The sequence below is a fragment of the Helobdella robusta genome (assembly GCF_000326865.2).
Source record: "Helobdella robusta unplaced genomic scaffold HELROscaffold_5, whole genome shotgun sequence".
Lineage (NCBI taxonomy): Eukaryota > Metazoa > Annelida > Clitellata > Rhynchobdellida > Glossiphoniidae > Helobdella > Helobdella robusta.
In genome coordinates this window covers 3,785,491-3,807,019 of record NW_008705254.1, presented here as the reverse complement: position 1 = coordinate 3,807,019, position 21,529 = coordinate 3,785,491, and the positions used below count along the sequence as shown (strand labels likewise).

Here is a 21,529-nt window from a genome sequence, read left to right as displayed (position 1 = left end):
ATTTTACTTTTTCATGTGATTTAATAAATATTAAACTTTGAACTATCCAATCGGCTTTTAAACGAATTATAATTATAAAAGACGAAAAACTGCAATAGACTAAGAAACTAGATTCAATCACAATTTAAATTTTGTTTTTGTAAGTAAATATTCGACAAGATATATATTCATGATTAGTGTAATGTAAAGGAGAAAATTAAAACACATAAGTTTCTAAAAAAAATGAGTTAGATAAATAGATTATGATAATATTTTTAATATAACTTGAAATTGACCAGATAAAATATCTAAAATTTCTTGTAAAACAAATTAATCTGAATTAACAGTGCGACTTATAAGACATGTAGATTTTTGTTAGGCTGTGTAGAAGTTTCCAACGTGATTTACAACATGAATGGAAGGTCAATGTTGTAATCTCCGTAGCCGAAATATGAACAACCAAATTGTTTTGTGCCTACAACGTGATAAAAAACCAAACCCAACCAGAGTAGACTCTTCAAAGTGACCAATGTCTCTCCGTTCTCCATCTGCAAACTCCATGAACCTAAACAAATTATTTTATTATTTAAGAACTAATGTAGTTTTAAATTTTTTAAATTACTCCCTTATAAAATTATTTCAAATTTAAATGTATTATTTTGTTATCTTCTAAGTAGATGTCTTAATAAGAATTTCTTATGCAGTATTTCTTATGTAATTTAACTGGAAACTTTCAATAAAAAATAGATTTTAAGTATAGGAATCAATTATATCAAGTAGAGACGTTTCAAAGTATCAATTTTTATCCTAAGTTTGAATTTTTAGGTGTTTAATAAACACAAAGTTGAGAAAAAACATTAAATACAATGAAAAACTTACTTAATTGTGGGTAATCAACTAATCATAAACAACAACTTAAATTGAATTTGGTCGTGCGTTAAACCAAACATTTTTTAATTATTATAATATATAAGAGACAATACAGTTACAAATTTATTTTTTAATAGTCTATTTTTAGATTCCGTCCGCTAAATAAACCTTTAGGGATATCGTCCTCAATCGTATCCATGAAGTCGATCGATTTTTCGATGTCAGGTCTATTGAAGACTTTCGAATGCATACGTTCCTTTCTGAAGTGCATGAAGTTATAAAACTGGCAAGCTTCTGACGCTTCTAGGCCTGTTTAGAAAAATTCTTATCACATTTACATGGATTGATTTGGTTTCCTGATTATTTAAATTTTCATAACAAAAAGTGCAGGATACCTTCAAAACTCCTATTAGGAATGACATCTCCGTTGGATAATTTAATGAAGGCCTTCCTAGGCACTATAAAAACGTCCTTTTCAATTCTTTGAATCACGCAAGCCAGTCTGTCCTCTTCTTTCATTGTCACCTGATAATTTTTATTGGATTAACCAACAATTGTTGAAAATTTCCAACGATAATGTGGTTAACATTTAAACATAAATTGAGAAAGATGGCAAACTTAAAAATGTATGTATTGAATCAAAAGATTTACGATTGGAATATTCGCATTTCAACTGGTCAACTGTGACATGTGATGACACGAACCATGATTTCTTCGGTTTCTTGTTCATCAGGTTGAGTGAAAACTTTTGATTCGCTGACAAAAGTGGGATCACCTGTTAACATTTCATGAACGAGTTTTGACTTTTTAACCATTTCCTTGTCAGGCGGGTTCAGTATTCCCCAGCTTAAACAGTCCTGACTTGATGAATAGGTACATGAAATTGCTTATATAAAATAAAAACTTTTCAGTTAAAAACCAACAACTCATAATTTGTGAGAGATGAATATTGTTTGTGAGTATAAACACCTACTGAAGATAAAACGCTAATGTTCATGTATGTACAGTGCACGCAGTTAGCACACACACACAATGACATACCTGTAGAAATATCTCTTCGGGCCAAAATAATTATTTCCAAAACCTTTTGTAATGAAATAATCTGAATTAACCCCCCTGATTTTACCCCAAAATTGCAAATTTGTTAACTTTTCATCGTTTTTCAAAACTGGGAGAGACACTTCCAGCAGAGCCTTCTGTTCAGGACTCAATATTATTCCAGAGTTTCCCAGATGCTCTATCTGAGAAGTCAACGTTTGAAAGTTCATCTTTTGTAAATAAATAAATAAATATATTTTTTAAAAGTAAATGTTAAAATTGGTAAAATTTGAAGTATTATAGTTGTCATGAGCACCAGTTGTGTAACCAGGCAACAAATTTTTTTCATTCACGTTGTTTTGCTTCTATATAAATTTTATATAAATTATAAATTAATAAATTCTTAACATAAACTTATTATTCCAAAATCTTGAAAATGATGCATTTGAAGTATACTTTTTTTTAACATTCGTCTAAATTTGTGTCAGTGGTTTATATATTTTTAGTTTTGATTCTTTGTAGCATGTTTACATGCGAGTTTTTTCCTGTGTTATCGCTCGAATTTTAATTTTAGAGAGATGCTTAAATTTGCTAAAAATGTTTTAGCAGAGTCACGTTTGCTTCGAAACATCAAAAAATGTCAATTTTCATTTTTTTCTAATAATTCAAATTTAACGATATGTATTACTATTAATAATTCACAAAGCGTTTTTAATAATAAAAAACCATGGCCCTTGTCATCCTTTCCAATGTATTACAGCAGCCTGAATGAAGAAGCTAAAGAAGAAGCAGACCAGCAACGATGTGACGACGGCCAGACACAACCGATCGTTAAAAGTTCATAAATTTTACTTCCTTTCAAATTTCAATCGTCAAAATTTCACTTACCTAATCAGTTTGTTTATGCCATGGCCTTATTTATGTTAATCTGCTAAAGCTTTAAGTAATACTAATTTCAATGGGAGCCTTATTTTATTTAAAATTTATCAAATCAAAATTAATAGCATTGCTAACTAAGGCTAAATGTTAAATAACCGACAAATGAATTATTAATTCAATTTTATTATTTTATTAAATAAAGATAAACATTATTATTATTTTTTTTATTATTATGTATTGAAAATTTTAATTAAGTCAAAGAATGTCAATGTCAGATTGTTGTGCTATGCTTATGCATTAATAAGCATCATTCATGTCATTAATTAATTGAACTAACCCTAATTTTTTTAGACTAATGTTCTTATTCCAATCTACGTTGTATAATGAGTGATGATAAAGATATACTTGTTCATCTCTAAATTAAGATATCATATCTTCAGTTCTGAGAGTGTATCTTGTAACATTATTTATAACATAACTGTTATGGTTTTTTTTATATAAAACTTTTATAAAATAAAAGTCATGCTCAATTATTATTTTTAATTTTTAATGAATTTAACTACATAATGTTCTGATTTATATATTTGTTAATTGTTTAAATTTATCAAAAGGTGAAACATCATATCAGGAAAACATCAATTTAAATCAACTAACTGAAGAGGAAGAGAAGAAGTTGAAGGTTTTGAAATTGGAATACGATGTGTTCTTCTCGACTGGGGTTCGAGTTCCTAGCGTGATGACGGATGAACGGTGGTTGGAATTGTTGAGGAAATATCAAACTGTTTCATCTAGAAAAAAGTATTACAATTACCTCTTTTGCATTGAGAAGGCCATTCAGAAAAAGAAGGAAAAGGCGAAAGCCAATCTAGCAGCCCAGTATGAGAGAAGATTAGAAATACAGAAGCAACAGGAGGAAGGCCTCACTGAAAGTTTCAAAAACACTTTCTTGTTGTTTTTGCAAGAGAAGACGAAGAACATGTTCTACTATGCTAACATATTCCAAGCCATGATGCATGGGCCTCACCTTGTTTTTGATTTTTCATTCGAGGAACATTTGACTGAGAAGGAATTGAAAGATTTAATGAGACAAGTTAGTTATGTATACTTCACTTGTACAAGATTGCATCAATATTATTGTTGTTTCTATCACTTTGTCCGGTGGTTTTTCAATTTGAAGCCTGTAACATTTATGTTTGCTCAGTTTAAATGTCAAATTCTGAGACTAACTTTAAGGTGACTACATTTGATTCAATCATTATATTCAATTATTACAACGTAATAAGTTAGCTGAATATTGTTGCATGTATAAATTGATAGATCTACAACAGCCACGGCATGAACAAACTTGCAAAAGAACCATTTCATTTCCACTTCTGCAGCATAAAGCAGTCCAGCAGCACCAGTCAAAAGTTGTTGAAGGCATTTCCCAACATGGCTGAGATACCGATAACAGTCTCGGAGCAGTCGTACCTTGATTTATATCCAAGAGAAAAGTTGGTGTTATGTGTGTGATTTCATCTTTGGAATACCAATTGCTCTTTCATATTTGTTTTACATAATTAATCTGTTGTGTTTGCTACTCTGTGGTCATTTTTTTGAGTGTTTGTGTTTGTTTTTCTTTTGATTCGTCATATAAAACTACTTTGAAAGAGATTCATGATAGCTATTTCTGCAGTTTTATATGTAATGAAATTTAATTGAATTATTTTATTAATTTACCCTTGTCAACAAAAATTTAATAATTTAAATTTGCATTTAGACTCGTCTACTTGTCTCCAAATGCAACCGAGGTGATGGCAAACTTTGACCACGACCTTGTGTACATCATTGGGGCAATTGTCGACAAGGCTGTTGAAACTCCGCTGACGATGGCGAAAGCAAAAAGGGAAAAGATTCGAATGATGAAGTTTCCTCTTGATAGATATGTGAAGTTAGCATTCGTATTTATTTATATGTGAAGTTAGAATAGATTCTTATTTTCTCTGTTTTATTTAATTCCAAAAAATACACTTTTCATTTATTCAGCTGTTTATCTTTAGTCTTTTAAAAAATTATATTATTGTTTGCATTGATTTTTCAAGTTTCAGTATTCAAACAGATTCAAGCAGGCATATAATTATGTTAAATTATTTTAATTTTTAAATTTCTTCGGCTGAATGCATGAATGTATGAATGAAAATAAATCTTCTATGCAACTTTTTGTAAAAAAAAATTTCCTACTACAAATAAATGAATGAATCTTGCAAATGGCTCACAGGTGGTCCAGTGGTTCGAAAGCCCTCGCCCTCAATCACGTGGTCGACATCCTCCTACATCTTAAAACATCTCAAAATTGGAACGATGCTCTCACGAAGTGCCTGCCAAAAAGAAAATTCGATCCAACTGTCAGTGAAAAGATTTTAGTAAAAAATAATAATAACTTTTTGAAGAAGAAAACAAATGGATATGGCAGTTACGTGAAAAGGGCATACCCTTCTTTATCTAAAGACACGGACACATAACTCTGTTAATTATTTTGTTGTTATCCTTATTACTCTTTTTTATATTTCTATCATAAATAAAATGAAAATTGCGTAAACTGAAATATTTTTTGGGTGACTTATTCATGCAGTTAAAAACGGTAGCTAGTTATGTGTGATACATCAGGACTACCACAATTTTAGAATAGAAGTAATGCCTTACAAGTCACATTGATTTCACTGTTATTCACGGCATATGATTTTGGGAAGAGCCGTTGGTGTTAATTGGCGTATATTACGATAAATTAAACGCTAGACTATTCATAATTTATAATGAGGTTTGATGCGTAACTTCAAAAGTTGTCACTGTTTTCATTGAAAGATGAAACTGTTAAACTGAAATTAGCAGTTTTATTGGAAGTGGTGTAGTCTTAATGTTTTGTTGTTGGAAGGCTGTCACGATCTTCCAATCAGCAACGCGAATTTCCAAGTGATAGACTCAATTCAACGCTGGATGTATGTAATGATAATCTTTAAACTGTTTCGTATGCAATTTTTAGGGTTCTTAATTTCTGAAAACGATTAAAAAGACAAATTTTTTTAATTGATAAAAATTCCAAAAAGCGTGAACGGCATTCTTATTTGGTCATGTAACCGCTAATTTATATTCATACAGTTCGCCAGTTATTGCGATGACAGATACAAACATGTCTATAGCGAACTAACTGATGGATTTGACAGTGGAAATTGCGAATGCATGACCAGTCTGCCAGAAAAATGGAAGAGATCAAATTAACAGATGCAAACGGATCAATCTTCTTGGGTCTTGCTTAATCAAAGATATCTTGCTTTTCAAGCACGTTCATTCATCGTCGATCAGCATTGTTGTTCTTTCTTCTGTTCTACTTGTCAGTCAGCTTCGAATATCTTATAGGCTGCTGTCACTAAAACCAGAATGCAAATTTACAATTTTTCTCTATATCGACAAGGGTAGCTTCTTAGAATTGTGAATGTACTTGTTTTTAAACGTTTATCCCTCCATACTCTTCAAAATTTTATTTCGCCACAAAGTTTGCATTGAACTCTGAGCAATGTTTCACATTCAATTTTAAATTCGTACCACAATATTGATAATAAAATTGCTATTAATATAAACCTATTATTTTTTTTATTATTGCTAGCGGTCTTGCCAGAGTTGATACAAAGTGATCGATCAAGACAATTAAGCATCAGATATGACGAACTGAACGAGAACATGATGAGTGTGTGTGTGTTTGTGTTGTGTATGTGTGTGTGTGTCATTGCGACGGTCAGTTTTTGTCCGATTTCAAAGAACGGGGAAATATAATAAACAGCAAACAAAATAACAAACATAAATAATGGAGTCTGTCTGATTTGTCATTGTCTGTATCAATTTGTGTATGTTTGTCTGTATGTCGGTTTGGTGGTCTGCGTGCGTGCTCATGTTTGCCTGTCTGACCGCTTCAACGTGCGTGATGGCAACATGATTTTGTTTATTCAAAATTTTGCTCAGCACACATCGTGCGGAATTTCATGATTGAGTTTCTTTCTGACATTTCAACTTGATGTATTCGTTCTCATTGGATTGTTGATTGTGCCATCCTTCATTCATTCATTTTTTCTTTCTTTCTTTCTTTTTTCACTTTTTCACTCCTTCATTTTTTTTTCAATGTTTTTTCCGGAAAATCTTTCTACGTATAAAAGTTTTATATTTGCCTGAGTTAAACAAAGAAATATTGTTGCTAGAAGTGGCCGTGAAATATAAAACTTAAGGAGTAAAAATACCAAATATATTTATCTCGATTCCCTACTCTTCCTACAATGTAAAAGTCACGTCACGTTTGCGTTTTGAAATAAACATTTTACTTTTTACAGTTAATTTTGCTACTTCTACCAGTTAAAATATATACATCACCAATTCGTGAAGAAGAATTATAATGGCTAATTGTTATTCAAAGAGTAATTTCACACCAAGAAGGAAGTTTTATTGTCACATAATGCGTTCTGTGAGTAGGTAGGAACTCCAACGTGGCGTCGAGGCATCAATCATTTGTGACCTTCTTAATTATACAAGAGGGACACACCTGTCTCATCCCTCCTCTTCTTCTTCCTCTTTCTCCTTTCATTTCCTCATTTCTCAATTCTTTTCCTTTTTCAATTGCTTTTGTTTGGGTTGTTTTTTTTGTTTCTTAAAAGTTTGCATCGCAATTTCGACCAAAATAAAGTTTTAAATTATAATGAGATAATTATTATCTGTGACAGAAAGTATGTCTTATATTTTTGAATTTAGGATTGTTTTGATAGTTTTGCTCAAGTCTTTCAGCAAACATTTTTTTCTATCAAAATTTCATTCAAATTATTTATTAAAAAACACTTTTTCAAATGTTGATGTCGAAGAGGGCAAAGACATTTGCCGACAAGTTGTTTCAAATATGACGTCAGAATTAATAAAAACCGAAAAAATTATATGAGCGAAACGTTTAGACTTACAACGTGACCTGTCCATAGCAATCTGCTTCTGCAGCAAGCAACTTTCTGAGAAAAATTTTCAAAGACTGTTAAAATCGTTAAAATATTTTTTTCATATTTTTTTTAATTTAAACGTTTCAAAAAACAACTTTATAAAGATGACATAGGTTAACAAATTCTGAATTCAAGAAGTCGTCAAATATTATCGCTCTAATGTTGAACTCTACTAGAATTTGGAAAAACTACATTTAAAATTTAAACCTAAAACTAAGCAATACTTTTCATTATTAATAATTCATTTAGAAATATTTTAACGATAATTTCAAAAACATATTAATTTAAAAAAAAATTTAAGCGTAATTGCGACAAAACGTCTGAGCGTGTAACGCGAACATTACACCATTTGCGTGCAAGTCCACATAACCCAACCCACCAAGCCATCGACTCCAAATAAAAAGGTTGTTAACAATTTTGTCTACGAGAAAGTACAAGTGCTTATGGTGGCGAGTCAGACGACTCTCGGTGGCGGGTCAAACGACTCTGGGTGGCAGTTCAGACGATCTTGGGCGACGGGTCAGACCACTCCGGAATATGTGGATAGTTCGCAAAATAAGGATGCTATAATAATAAATAGATATCAAACGCCAAAAAATAATGCTAGTATTTTACGGGATTCAAACTGAAAACAGAGTTTGATGATTTTGCTGACGAAAAAAATTTATAACTTCATAAAAATAACTGAATAAAAATAAAAACTTTAAAAATACAATGAAAATAATAATAATAATAAAAGATTATATATAAGGGAGCATCACACGCCAACTATACGACACCATTAAGCATAACGACCTTCTACATGGAGCAACGCAAATATACGCAAGTATATTTATTCACGTTTTACTTTACAGGATGCTTATACGTATGTGTGCGTGTATACGTGTGTGTGTAAATGTGTGTACATGTGTGTGTATGTGCGTGTGTACATGTGAGTGTATATGTGTGTGTACATGTGTGTGTATGTGTGTGTGAATATATAAAAAAATCTAAGTGTGTTGGTATGTCGTGTATGTATATGTGTGCGTGACGTGTGTTTGTTGTTGTGTGTAGTATGTCCTGTGTGCGTGTATGTTTGCGTGTATTCCATACATTCAATATTTGAGTGTGAATTTTCATAAATTTGTTTTTTAGCTAAAATATGTATGATGGTATGATACATTAGTTATGACAATACATGTATTTATGTATATATGTATGTACGTATTTATGTATTGATGTAAGTGCGTATGTATGTATGTATGAACCCATAATTGATTAGAACTATAAGGAAGTAATAATCATATCCGGGTTCTGCTTTAATCTATGTTAAACGCTTCGCACAGACATGTATTTTAACGCTCCATCCAAAATACAGAAAGAATCATATTTTTGAAGTAAAATAGAGAAAGATTGCTCTACATAACTCTTATCTAATGGGTCACCCGATACTTCCACAATCCTGCTACAGAATTCATTCAGAAAATTCTGAGTCTGAAAATCGGTTGGACCAGAGGTCTCAATACAGACTGACTGAAAAATTTTGCTATCTGCAAGAGCCGCAAATTTTGAATTTTTAAAGTCTGCGGCTCTTAAGGCAGCGGCACCCGCCTCCTGTGAGGTAAGATTAATGTACCTTTTAGCCATGGTATGGGAGAACGTAACATCACATGCAAGGGAACGTTCCTGCGCCCATGGTGAAATAGTATACCCGTCGGGCCTGAGACTACCTTCCTCCATGAGACCTGTGGGTTCTTTAATTGTGGGTATGTTTGCCCTCTGAAAGCACCTGACCAAAAAGTCGTTCATGGCCGAGTGTCGAGCCTGTCTACCAGGGCCCAACCGACAAGAAAGACCATGGTAGCCCAGGTATGTATGTATGTATTGTCAATTTTTTTTGTTTAGTGCTTTCAGAACAATGTGTCTTAGAAAGAAATATTAGATGTAAGGAAAAATATTTATACTGGGTGCTGCTCTGACAATTATATTAACGCCATCATTACTCATGCAAAGTGCGTTATGCATCAAATCAACCATCACAAAAATATATAAACAGAGTATTTTTGTTTCATTTTTTGCACGGAGTTTTTTTGGAAAAATGTTATATTTGTGATGGGTTTTTTTTATGTTGTTTTGTGATGTTTTTTCATAAGTTATTTGGTGATGTTTTTCGTCTAGAAATATGTTAAATTTATTAGTAACATAACATATTGATTTATAAAATGCTCTACCGACCATGTTTTATTCATGACGTTTCAGTGTAATTCTGTCTCGTAACTCTCTTTATGAATGTAGGTGGGCAGTGTATGAAGAATGGGGCGATGGAGAAAGGTCGGAGCGATGAACCGCAAAATTAACATCATGTTTTGAATAACGTCGAGGCATTGTCCCTGCCCACATGAATCAAAACCTATTCATGTTTAAACCAATCATCATTTTACGATTTCTTTTCATGTTTGTTTTTTTGTTATGCTGTAATTACCATAAATATTATTTTTTATTATCACCATCGTTCGTTATCATCATTATTTTTATCATCCGATTATCTAAAACTATCAAACGCATTTTCAACGTCATCATGGATGTATCATTTAATCATTTTCCAAAACATTTTCAAGAAAAATTTCTGAACAGTAATACATCAAGCATTTGTACTTTGTTTATAAGTGCATATTTACTAATCCAATAAGCATAAGCGAGCATGTAGCACGTGATATATAACGTCATATTTTCGTTGTTACGTCAAATTTTCATTGCTTCACAATGTTGGGTGACCTGATGGCCCAGTGTTTAAGGTCGCTTGGCGCCGTTTTGCAGTAACCGGGTTCGAATACGACAAAAAAGTTCCCAGCCTATTAAATGTTTGGTGTCTGATGCGCTGTTTAGAATGTATATATGTATGTTGTTGATTGCTCTGAACAATGGAAGAGTGTAACTGATTTAACTTTTTAAAATTTGTCTGTTTGTTTGTTTCAATTTTGTATTCATTTTTTATTATTTATAAGTTTCGTTATTTATTTATCACATCATGTACTTCAATCAATTATTTCTTCCCACATTACCAAGGTCATTTTCTGAGTGCTTTATGAAATAACAATATAATGATAAGTTGTTAACAGATAGTATTGTTTTTTTGTTCTAAAATGTTTGCCTGAAGTTAAGTATGTATGTATGTATGTATGTATGTATGTATGTATGTATGTATGTATGTATGTATGTATGTATGTATGTATGTATGTATGTATGTATGTATGTATGTATGTATGTATGTATGTATTATTATTATTATAAGAAAACTTGTATAACGACTTTTATAGAACTACCCAAAGTCGCTATCCAACATAACCAAAAAAAAAAAAAAAAATTTTTGTCCATTTAAGTAATTAAACAAAAGCATAAATATTTCGAAAATAAACATAAGTATACATTGTAAAAAGAACTAAAACAAAACAGATAAATCCTTTAAATTCATATATAGATGCACACATATACTCTCGACCATACCCAATCACTCAATGTATGTATGTATGTATGTATGTATGTATGAATGTATGTATGTATGTATGTATGTATGTATGAATGTATGTATGTATGTATGTATGTATGTATGTATGTATGTATGTATGTATGTATGTATGTATGTATGTATGTATGTATGTATGTATGTATGTATGTATGTATGTATGTATGTATGTATGTATGTATGTATGTATGTATGTATGTATGTATGTATGTATGTATGTATGTATGTATGTATGTATGTATGTATGTATGTATGTATGTATGTATGAATGTATGTATGTATGTATGTATGTATGAATGTATGTATGTATGTATGTATGTATGAATGTATGTATGTATGTATGTATGTATGTATGTATGTATGTATGTATGTATGTATGTATGTATGTATGTATGTATGTATGTATGTATGTATGTATGTATGTATGTATGTATGTATGTATGTATGTATGTATGTATGTATGTATGTATGTATGTATGTATGTATGTATGTATGTATGTATGTAAGTATGTATGTATTTTTTACCTTCAAAAACCGCTGTGAGTAATGTGCCGATGAATAGTCGCAGATTGCAATGTAATGTGATGCGTTATAAATCGGGAGAGTAGCTGAGAATATAATAATGAAGAAGAAGATGTTGGTAATAATAAAGCTGTGGATGATGTTGTTGATCGTGATGACGATGATGGTAGTCTTGAATGGTAGACGACTGGATATTTAAAGCATTGGAATCAAAGGAATGATAAGCTCCGTAGAGATTTCTATTGTTCTTTCTGTGTTTGTTTGGTTGTTTGTCTGCTTGTATGTTTTTTGTGATCTATTGTATGACTTTATTTGTTTTATTAGTCCTACAGTCTTGGTAAATTTTTTTTGTCCTTCTTGCTCGGTCCAACTGCTTGATTTATTCGGTTTTGTGTTTTTCATTGCCTGCCTGTGATTAATTAATTCATCATGGTTTATTTATTACTGTTCGAAAACCTAACATAAACAAATTTTTTCAGTTTTATAGTCGATTAGTTAAGTTTTACCAAATTTCATTCATTTATCCATCTATTCATTCATCTATCCATCAACCCATACATCTACCCATCCATCCATCCATTCATTCATCCATCCATTCATTCATTAATGCCTGAATAATTAATAACTATTAATATATATATTAATATAACAACTAATAATTCATCCATCTACCCATCCATTCGTTCATTCATTCATCCATCAACCCACCCATTCGTTCATCCATCCACTCATCCACCCATACATCTATCAATTTAGCTCCGGTACAAATAGCAGATAACAAGTGTACCAGAAAACCCAGTAAGTCCAACCGCTAAGCCATTTAACTTGACAAACCTCTATACATTCTGTGTCTCCGCCATTAGGCATAGCTGACAAACGCAGGCAGAGCTGCTTACAAATTGTTCCCTACTTAGTTAGTTCCAGTAAAAAAAAATTTTGTGCCACAAAGGCTGAATGTATTCATGAATGTATGCAATCGTCATTTACGTGCATACATGTAAAGTATCCAACAACACATATACTTTACAGACAAAATAAGTAATACTGATACATAAAATATACGCTTTGTAAAATGGGATGGCCACTAATTGTTTTAACAGCTGTAAGTTCAAAAGTGAGTACAACTCGAACGATACTTAACTGTCATTACCGTGTTACTTTCAATAGAGTTACCATAGTTGGAACGTTAAAAAAAACGATCAACTACTACCACACAGCCGATCAAAAGCGGCCAGAGCTGATCAACAGAAGTAATTTGAATTTGAAATTAAATAGATATATGTATGTATGTACGTAGGTAGAGTTTATCTCATAATAATTAATTTTATATAATACTAATATAACTCTATATAACCGCCAAACTCTATATAATGTATATAGGGTAGATATGGAATTCAAATTATATAATTATGAAATATAATTATAATAATATATGTATATAGGGTAGATTTGTAATTCAAACTTCCAATATATTAAAACAAACGCGACGACTGAAGCTGACTGAAGCGACTCAAAAAGTGTGGCATACGTGGAATTGTAAAAATTTTATACATTTAAAATAAAAATTTGCTACAAATTTGCCTAACTACACAAATTTCAGTAGCAGCAGTAGTAGCAGTAGCGATAGTAGCAGCAGTAGTAATAGTAGTAGGAATTATTTTTTTAGTATTGTAGTAACTAATGCATAGAATGTATGTTGGCTGGCCGGCTGGTTGGCTGGCATGTCGAAAGTGTACACTGTACTGTTGCACACTGTAAAAAAATAGGGATGGTCATTGATTTCTTTACTCGCGTAGCTGTTAGAAATGTTTTAATAATTTTATTTAACAGCTTCTACTAATAATGATAATAACTAATAGTAGTAGCAGCAGTATTGTTATTATTATTATTAGTAGTAGTAGTAGTAGCAGTAGCAGCAGTAGTTGCCAACTTAATAGTACAATTATATTTTTGCAGTTTCCTCTATAGTTTTAAGATTTTTACACATTTTAAAACAATAATATCTGGTTTTTAACTTTTAAAGCATTTCAATATTGTTTAACGTTTCGTTGTGATTCTACCGTTGTTTTTTCTTCATTTTATCTACTCTCTAAGTAAATCAAACGTTGTCAAACGAAAAGAAAGTACTTATGCATTATAGTAACATTAAAAAACATTTCAACATGAAAACCGACAGGAATGTATGCGAGAAAGTCTCTAAATGAAATACAGACTGAAAAATTGCTTCCACGTGTTTCTCGGTTGTTCAGTGACAGGCTCTGGTGCAGCTTACTAGGAATCAGTGGTGCCTCAAAAGTGGGGTTGGCAGAAGAAAAAATATTATTGAAGTTGAGTTTATCTCACGTTTTCCCATTCGTTTCCCATTCGTATATCTTTCATACATACACACACAACACATACATACTTACATACATACATATACAACACATACAGTAGCACAAACACCACACATATGTACATACACAACACAACACATACATAAACAAACACAACACGCACACACAAACACATTCACACACACACAACACATACATACACATGCACAGCACATACATACAACACATGCATACACATATATACGCATACACTACACATACACACACACACACACACACAACACATACATACAACATGCATAACATTCATTTGTTTGGTGTTTTTTAATGTCATCTATTTTCTTCTACTTTTCTTCTCTACTGGACTGACGCCAAGAGTTAGTTGAGTTTAATCAAAGGTAGGTAAGTTAGGGCCTAACATACAACACCTAAGATGAGTTAATTAATGATAAGTAGGTGAGATTTGAGATGAGCCAATTGTTATAGGTAAGTTAGAGCTTAAGCGTTAATTAACGGTACGTATGTGACTTCTATTCTTGTAACTTCTCACTTAATGATTGTTATGTGTTTGTTTTTGTTTCACATCGCCATCACTCACATACACACAAAAAACATTAAACACACACACAACAAACATTACACACACATATAAAACATTACACACACCAAACATTACACACACCAAACATTACACACACCAAACATTACACACACCAAACCATACACACATCAAACATTACACGTACACAACAGTAACATTACACACAAACCAACATTACACACAAACATTACACACAGACAAATATTGCATTATACAAAATTATTTAATTTTGTCAGTTAATCTTACATTTTAATATAAATAATCCTTAAAAACTTTCTTCAAAACAATCCGCCATGCTGGCTCTTGTGTGTCTGGGGGTCCTAACTTAACCTACCTGCGGGAGAATGATGCCCTTGCAAGAGTCAGACCAGGTGATGAACGCCAATTTTTGCCCGGCTGATCCTCTGCCATTTTGAAGATGGCGTGAGCAATGTTTCTCAAATGTTAGAATTGTTAGATAATTTTTCAATTTAAAATATTAAATTCAGAACTTTTTTTCAAACAGGTGTATCCTTCAACTGCAGTGGGTGGGTACGTCAGGCAGATGGTGGTCGGGGCGTTGGAGATAGGTTGGCAGTGGAGAAGATTCCTAAGGTCCCTAAGATTCCTAAGACTCCTACCGTTCAGAAGATGATGGTGTTGAACAAGTCAGTGGTGCGTGTCAAGTGATGGATGGTGCGTGGAAAGAGACTGGATGGCAGTGGGGAAGATTTCTGAAGTAGAGACACACACACACATTATATAGAGTTGCGCAGTTATATTGAGTTGCGCGGTTATATTGGGTTATAGAGTTGTGCGGTTATATAAATTTGCTCTGTTATATAGAGTTGCGCGGTTATATAGAGTTATATGGAGTTGCGCAGTTATATAGAGTTAAATAGGGTTGCGCGGTTATATAGAGTTGCGCGGTTTTATAAAGTTGCGCGGTTTATAGAGTTATATGGAGTTGCGCAGTTATATAGAGTTATATAGAGTTGCGCGGTTATATAGAGTTGCGCGGTTATATAGAGTTGCGCGGTTATATAGAGTTGCGCGGTTTTATAGAGTTATATGGAGTTGCGAGTTATATAGAGGTATATAGAGTTGCGCGGTTATATAAAGTTGCGCGGTTATATAGAATTGCGCGGTTATATAGAAATGCGCGGTTATATTGGGTTATAGAATTGCGTGATTGTATAGATTTGCTCGGTTATATAAAGTTGCGCGGTTTTATAGAGTTGCGCAGTTATATATAAAGTTGCGCGATTATATAAAATTGCGCGGTTATACAGAATTACGTGGTTATATAGAAATGCACGGTTATAGAGAGTTGCGCAGTTGTATAAAGTTGCGTGGTAGTATAAAGTTTTATCGATTTGCGCGGTTATATAGATTTATATAAAGTTACGGGGTTATATAGATTTGTGCGGTTATATAAAGTTGCACGGTTATATAGAGTTATATATGGTTGCGCGATTATATAGACATATAGAGTTGCGCGGTTATATAGAGTTGCGCGGTTATATAGAATTGCGCTGTTTTATACATTTGCGCAGTTATATAGAGTTGTGCGGTTGTATAGAGTGACGCGGTTATATAGAGTTGTTCGATTATGTAGTTTGGCTTTTATATAGAGTTATATAGAGTTGCGTAATGATTATGGGTTATGTTACACGGTTATATTGAGGTGTGGGTGGTTTTGGTTGTACCTGTGCATATATTGCGCGGTTTAAGTTTTTTGCACTGTTTGATTTATTTACAATAGTTAGAAATATTGGTTACTTATTATTACTATACTTTTTTATTTTTAGACGTATTTTTTTACATACCATAGACTCATTTGTTAACATAGTTGTGTTTTCTAACATAGTTATTATTATTATTTTGGTGATGATGATGATACATATGGTTAGTATGTGAAAAATGTGAAAACACCGTGAAAATTGCCGTACAAACCGGTTTATCTGAATCAAACTCACCGAAATATTTTTATTCTTGCTTTGATAGTCATTATTTCTAAACTTATCTGTTGCATATAATTTCCAGACGTATATTTGCTATTAATTAATTAATTAAGTTCAGTTATATGATGCTTTAAACCGTTTTTTTGAGATTTTGTTAAAACTGTGCGTGATAGAAAAGAATGTATTACATATTTGAAATCAGCCCATTGAAACTTATTAGAAAAAGTTTTTTTTTTAAAACATCTGATATAATGCGTACCAGTGATATTATAATTGTATTATAAAAAATAGATTGCTCTCTAGTATTGCTATTTTCTAATTTTAAACATGAGATTATGACGGCCGATTTAGGTTGCCTCTTCGCAGGTGCGGTGCGGATAATGAGCAGTGCGGTTGCGTACCTTAACTCTGCGGATAAGGGCGGCTGCGGTTTGAAAAAAAACTTCTCTGCTTGGGGCTCTTGGATATATCTGGTGAAGTGTATCATAGAAAAGTACAAGAACATTCACACACGCACACACACACACACACACACACATACAACACACACAAGTACATAGAATACTATAAAACCCTATTATATGTACGTACATGTGCTTAAGAGCGTAACGTACAGACGATCTCATGAATATTCAATGGATCATTTGATGAACAATATTCTGATGACAGGAATTTAATAATGCAAGCCATATGTTTTGGTTTATGTCTTTTCGTATGACGTCACGTTGTGTAATGGTGACGTAGAGAGCCATGATGATGATGATGATGATGATGCGCCTATAGTGATGATGACGATGGTGACAATTATAGTGTGTCATAATGTAAAACGTTTAACTCTTCCTTTTTGAAAACATACCATTTGAGTACAAATTTTCTTGACACAAAAAGATCCCCATCATCAATAACATTATTGGTGCAGTGTATAACCACCACCAACCGCAAATAGAGCACTTTGATTGTAATATAAATAAATAAAATATCCATAAAATATTATGTCAAGCCAAATATGAATTGATGTAGGAGCATTGATTTAAATCGCTTTTCATTAACTTAAGCTATTTATTGACGAGATTTGTCAGAACAACATGTTATAAAATAGCAAACTCGCAGTTAATGGATTAATAAATAATTGAGGTTTTCCTATCTTGCAAGTGAAAAATGTTTCCAGTGGGAATGACTGCATAAGAAGCTGCCGCGTGAGAAGCTGAGGCGTTATTCAAATGTGAAGAGTGGCGGGGCACCAGAGATGATTGATATTTATGGCTCATCTTAGAATTCTTTTTTTTCGCACGTGCGTCCAGTCAAGGACCAAAAAAAATTCGCTTTTTTTCAGAAAAAAATGTAAATTTTTTAACTTCAGTGTCAGTTTTTGAAATGTTAATTGATGACAATAATGTGTTGAGAACTAAAAGCCAAAATTTTTTTCTGAACTTTTTTCTCCGTTTTTCCTTCAACTCAATTTTTTTTATTTAGTTTAAGAAGTTATTTTTAAACAGCATTGAAAAAGGTAGAACTGCTTGCAAATAAATATTTTAGGTGCTGAGTAAAACCTTTTCAAGACAACAAATTTAAAACGACACCATACAAACGCATGCGCAATACGTTTAAACCACACACACACCACTCACACACACAAACATGCCTATCTATGTCATTTTTTAAATGTTGCACAAGATACATTCAAACCACAACATTTAATTTTTTTAAACAAATTGTAAAAAACATGCCAACTTGATCACCGAAGTTTACTCGCTGACCCTTCATGACGAAATTTTTTTGCCAGCAAAAATTGACTCATCTACAAAATTTTTCGTTAGTTAACAATTTTTAAGCAAGTTTGTTAACACCAGAAAGGCGATGAAAATTTTTGTAAGAGAAGTTTTGGTGACAACCTGATAAAAAGATTCAACATATTTGTGTGACGGACAGTTGGTCTGCTAGTTCAAAACCTTGCTAGGTGCTTAAGAATAATTATCATTAGATGGAAAAAAGAATTTTCATAAAATTTCTCAAACCGTACCAAAATTTGTTAGCACCTACTTATAAAATAATATCTAAAATCAACGACATACCCAAAAGATATGAAAAAATATGAAGATTATATCACAACAATCATAATGAACCCCGATGTAACCAATCCTCAACATTTTTACACCACTGGTGAATCACAAGTGAAGAAATGTAATAATAAAAGTACTTAATTTCGAGCGGTAACACTAAAAACTCTATTAATATTTTTTCTGGCGACAACGACGATGATTAATGGCGATGGGGAGGGTGGAAAATGATGCTCCATACTCCATTCGTGGAGGAGAAGCTATGGAATTCTGATGGCATTCAGTTGTCGTTATCGCTTCGAATGCCAACGACAGTGACGTCATGAATTTGTCATTGCTGACGATTATGGATGAAAAACTGCTGAATGATAATGTTGGTCGAGGGAGTAATTAATTACCCAGATGATCTTCATTATAATTGTCAATGATAGTTGTTGTCGTCGTGTTGTTGCCATGTCGTTGTTGTTGTATTTTCTGTTTCGTGTTAAGTTTTGCTGATATTTATGGTAATTTATAAACTGTATCGAAATTTTTGATTTTGTTGGGTTGTTGGCGGAAATCATTTTAAATATAATATTTGGAATATTTGAAAGATACAGTGCTTTTTAAATTATTCAGATGAATTGCATTGTTTTAAATGTTGTTTAACATTTTTACTTATTTCACACATTTGCACACAACATAAACCAACATATAACTGAGTATAACTAAAGTTAAAGAAAGAAAAATGAGTAACAATATGGCAAATTAATGAATGAAGACAAGAACAATCACGAACAATGAAAAGTGCTTTCCAGCAGTTCACCCCATGATCTTCGTACAACATTCATTCTCATTTCATCTTCATCCCTCAAATTCAACCACAATCTATGGAACGCATGTGCACTCGCAAAAAAGGCCTGTGTGTACGGTACGTACATGTTATGTGTATGTTGGTTTATGTTGTGTGCAAATGTGTGAAATAAGTATTTGAAATGTGTGGGAATGTTAACAATTTAAAATTCCATACACGCATTATTTCAAAAAATACCTTTCAGGAAATTAAAACATTTTAGCCGTTACAATACGCCGTTGAAAAACTTAATAAAAAGAAAAAGCAGTGCTGGCAATCACAAAAAATTTCTACTTTTTTAGAATCTTACTTTTTTTGAAACTGCATTTTGTGTGCTGATATTATAAAAAAGAAAACAATTAGTTGAAATAATTTTTGTTTTTTGAGTTAATTTGTTGAAATGAAGCAAACTCTGCAGTCCAATTGTAAATCTCCAAGGTTTTAATTATAAAGGTTTAAACATTTTGCAGATCAATTTAATTTTTAATGTAGTTTACAAAATTTTGCTTTGCTGATACAACAAATATAATTGGCTCATCTGTGAATTTTCGTTTTCAAAAGTCAGCAAAGCATCTTAATCACGGAGACAAACGTTTCACGGTGTAAGTGACCTTACTTCAAAACTCCAATTAAACATTGCACTAAACATTTTTGTTTGCTGATGACGATAATGTTGATGATGGCGATGATAATGTCTTTGTTGGTAATGAGGATGATGACGACAAGGAAGACGATGATGCAAAGCCTTGTTATCTTGTACTTTGTTTGTTTGCTATCTTATCATACTCGCGGGAGCCATCAAGACAGTGGACGTACGTAATTTGCATTTAACATTTGTCTTGCTTATAAAGATGGGAACAAAACTTCAATGAAAATTCTTCACTGCAGTGAAAGAAATTTAGAAATTAAGTCAAATGTATGCAAAACTCTAGAGTGATACAATTTTTCAGGCAACAATAACATAAATTTCAGTTCTCAAACTGTTTCTGTATATTTTAAAAACTTTGTCAAACAAAACAATCGGAGCATTCAAAAGTTTTTTTAGATATAGAAAATAATCAAAATTTGAAAAAATAGAAATTGTTATATTTATCCCTGAAGAAGAATCCCTAGATGAGCATGCATCAATTGTTCATCTGACACCCACAACATTTCCCTTTCTACCTCTGGCAGGTTGGACTGCTTCTCCTTTGAAACTCTCCCGCAAGAACAATTTATTCATTAATTGACATTCAAATAAAAATTTTTTGATAATTTCAGGCAAACAAATTCAAAATGTCGAAATAGACGAACAAATATTTTTTCTAGAAAAAAAGGCTGTTATAGTATTGGACATATTTCATTTTAAAACTCGATAGTAAAAGATTGTCTGTAACGTATTTTTCAAACTCTAAAATATTTCAACTAAAATGAACAGTTGTCCTAAGTAATTTAAAAATTTGATGAAAAATTGACCGTTTTATAAACGAGTTTTTTACAAATTCAATTTTGAAACAGTACATTTTCATCTAACTGTTGTGAAGTTGAAAAATTTAATCCTCTTTCTTTAATGTTGGCCATCATCACCCGCGTGAAAAATGTTGTGAGTGTTTAAAAAAACTAAAGATTATTGTTAATAAATGTCATCTGCTAAATAACGAGTCATGCACACGCTTCATCTGAACATTTCAATTAGAATTAAACAGGATTAGACTTTTTTAAAATGAAATTTCATAAAGTACCTCGAAGATAAAACATCAGTTTAACTTACAATTTTCTATACACAACATCCAAAATATTACAGCTACAACAATAACATAATGAGAATTGATAGGCAATGGCAGCAACGACAACGTTTAAAAAACGGTCAGACAACAATCTCAACGATGAAAATGTTACAAAAACAACTAAACAGCGACAACAACAACAGCCACCACCATCACCACAACAACAACTACCAACAAAACAACGACCGCAACAACAACAAC

At 32.2% G+C, this 21,529-nt stretch overlaps 5 protein-coding genes across 5 annotated transcripts; 2 read left to right on the top strand and 3 right to left on the bottom strand.

Annotated features, from left to right (window-relative positions):
• Positions 1-383: 383 nt before the first annotated feature.
• On the bottom strand, positions 384-2,117 carry HELRODRAFT_156021 (hypothetical protein; the record flags this gene model as incomplete). The annotated part of the gene is made up of 5 exons (XM_009027336.1): positions 384-544; positions 1,018-1,158; positions 1,245-1,374; positions 1,554-1,710; positions 1,891-2,117. 5 exons carry the CDS (start codon positions 2,115-2,117, stop codon positions 384-386), a joined length of 816 nt encoding a protein of 271 aa, XP_009025584.1.
• Positions 2,118-3,742: 1,625 nt separating this feature from the next.
• Positions 3,743-5,267, top strand: HELRODRAFT_68039 (hypothetical protein; the record flags this gene model as incomplete). The annotated part of the gene is made up of 4 exons (XM_009026929.1): positions 3,743-3,856; positions 4,084-4,259; positions 4,526-4,696; positions 5,024-5,267. The coding sequence occupies 4 exons, from the start codon at positions 3,743-3,745 to the stop codon at positions 5,265-5,267; spliced, it is 705 nt and encodes a 234-aa protein (XP_009025177.1).
• Positions 5,268-9,077: 3,810 nt separating this feature from the next.
• On the bottom strand, positions 9,078-9,557 carry HELRODRAFT_163476 (hypothetical protein; the record flags this gene model as incomplete). Its single annotated transcript, XM_009027335.1, has 1 exon — positions 9,078-9,557. The coding sequence occupies one exon, from the start codon at positions 9,555-9,557 to the stop codon at positions 9,078-9,080; it is 480 nt and encodes a 159-aa protein (XP_009025583.1).
• Positions 9,558-11,263: 1,706 nt separating this feature from the next.
• Positions 11,264-15,601, top strand: HELRODRAFT_67653 (hypothetical protein; the record flags this gene model as incomplete). The annotated part of the gene is made up of 2 exons (XM_009026870.1): positions 11,264-11,529; positions 15,478-15,601. The coding sequence occupies 2 exons, from the start codon at positions 11,264-11,266 to the stop codon at positions 15,599-15,601; spliced, it is 390 nt and encodes a 129-aa protein (XP_009025118.1).
• Positions 15,602-15,875: 274 nt separating this feature from the next.
• HELRODRAFT_67892 (hypothetical protein) lies at positions 15,876-16,079 on the bottom strand (the record flags this gene model as incomplete). Its single annotated transcript, XM_009026906.1, has 1 exon — positions 15,876-16,079. A coding segment is annotated over one exon (204 nt), but the record flags the coding sequence as incomplete, so codon positions are not given.
• Positions 16,080-21,529: the final 5,450 nt, after the last annotated feature.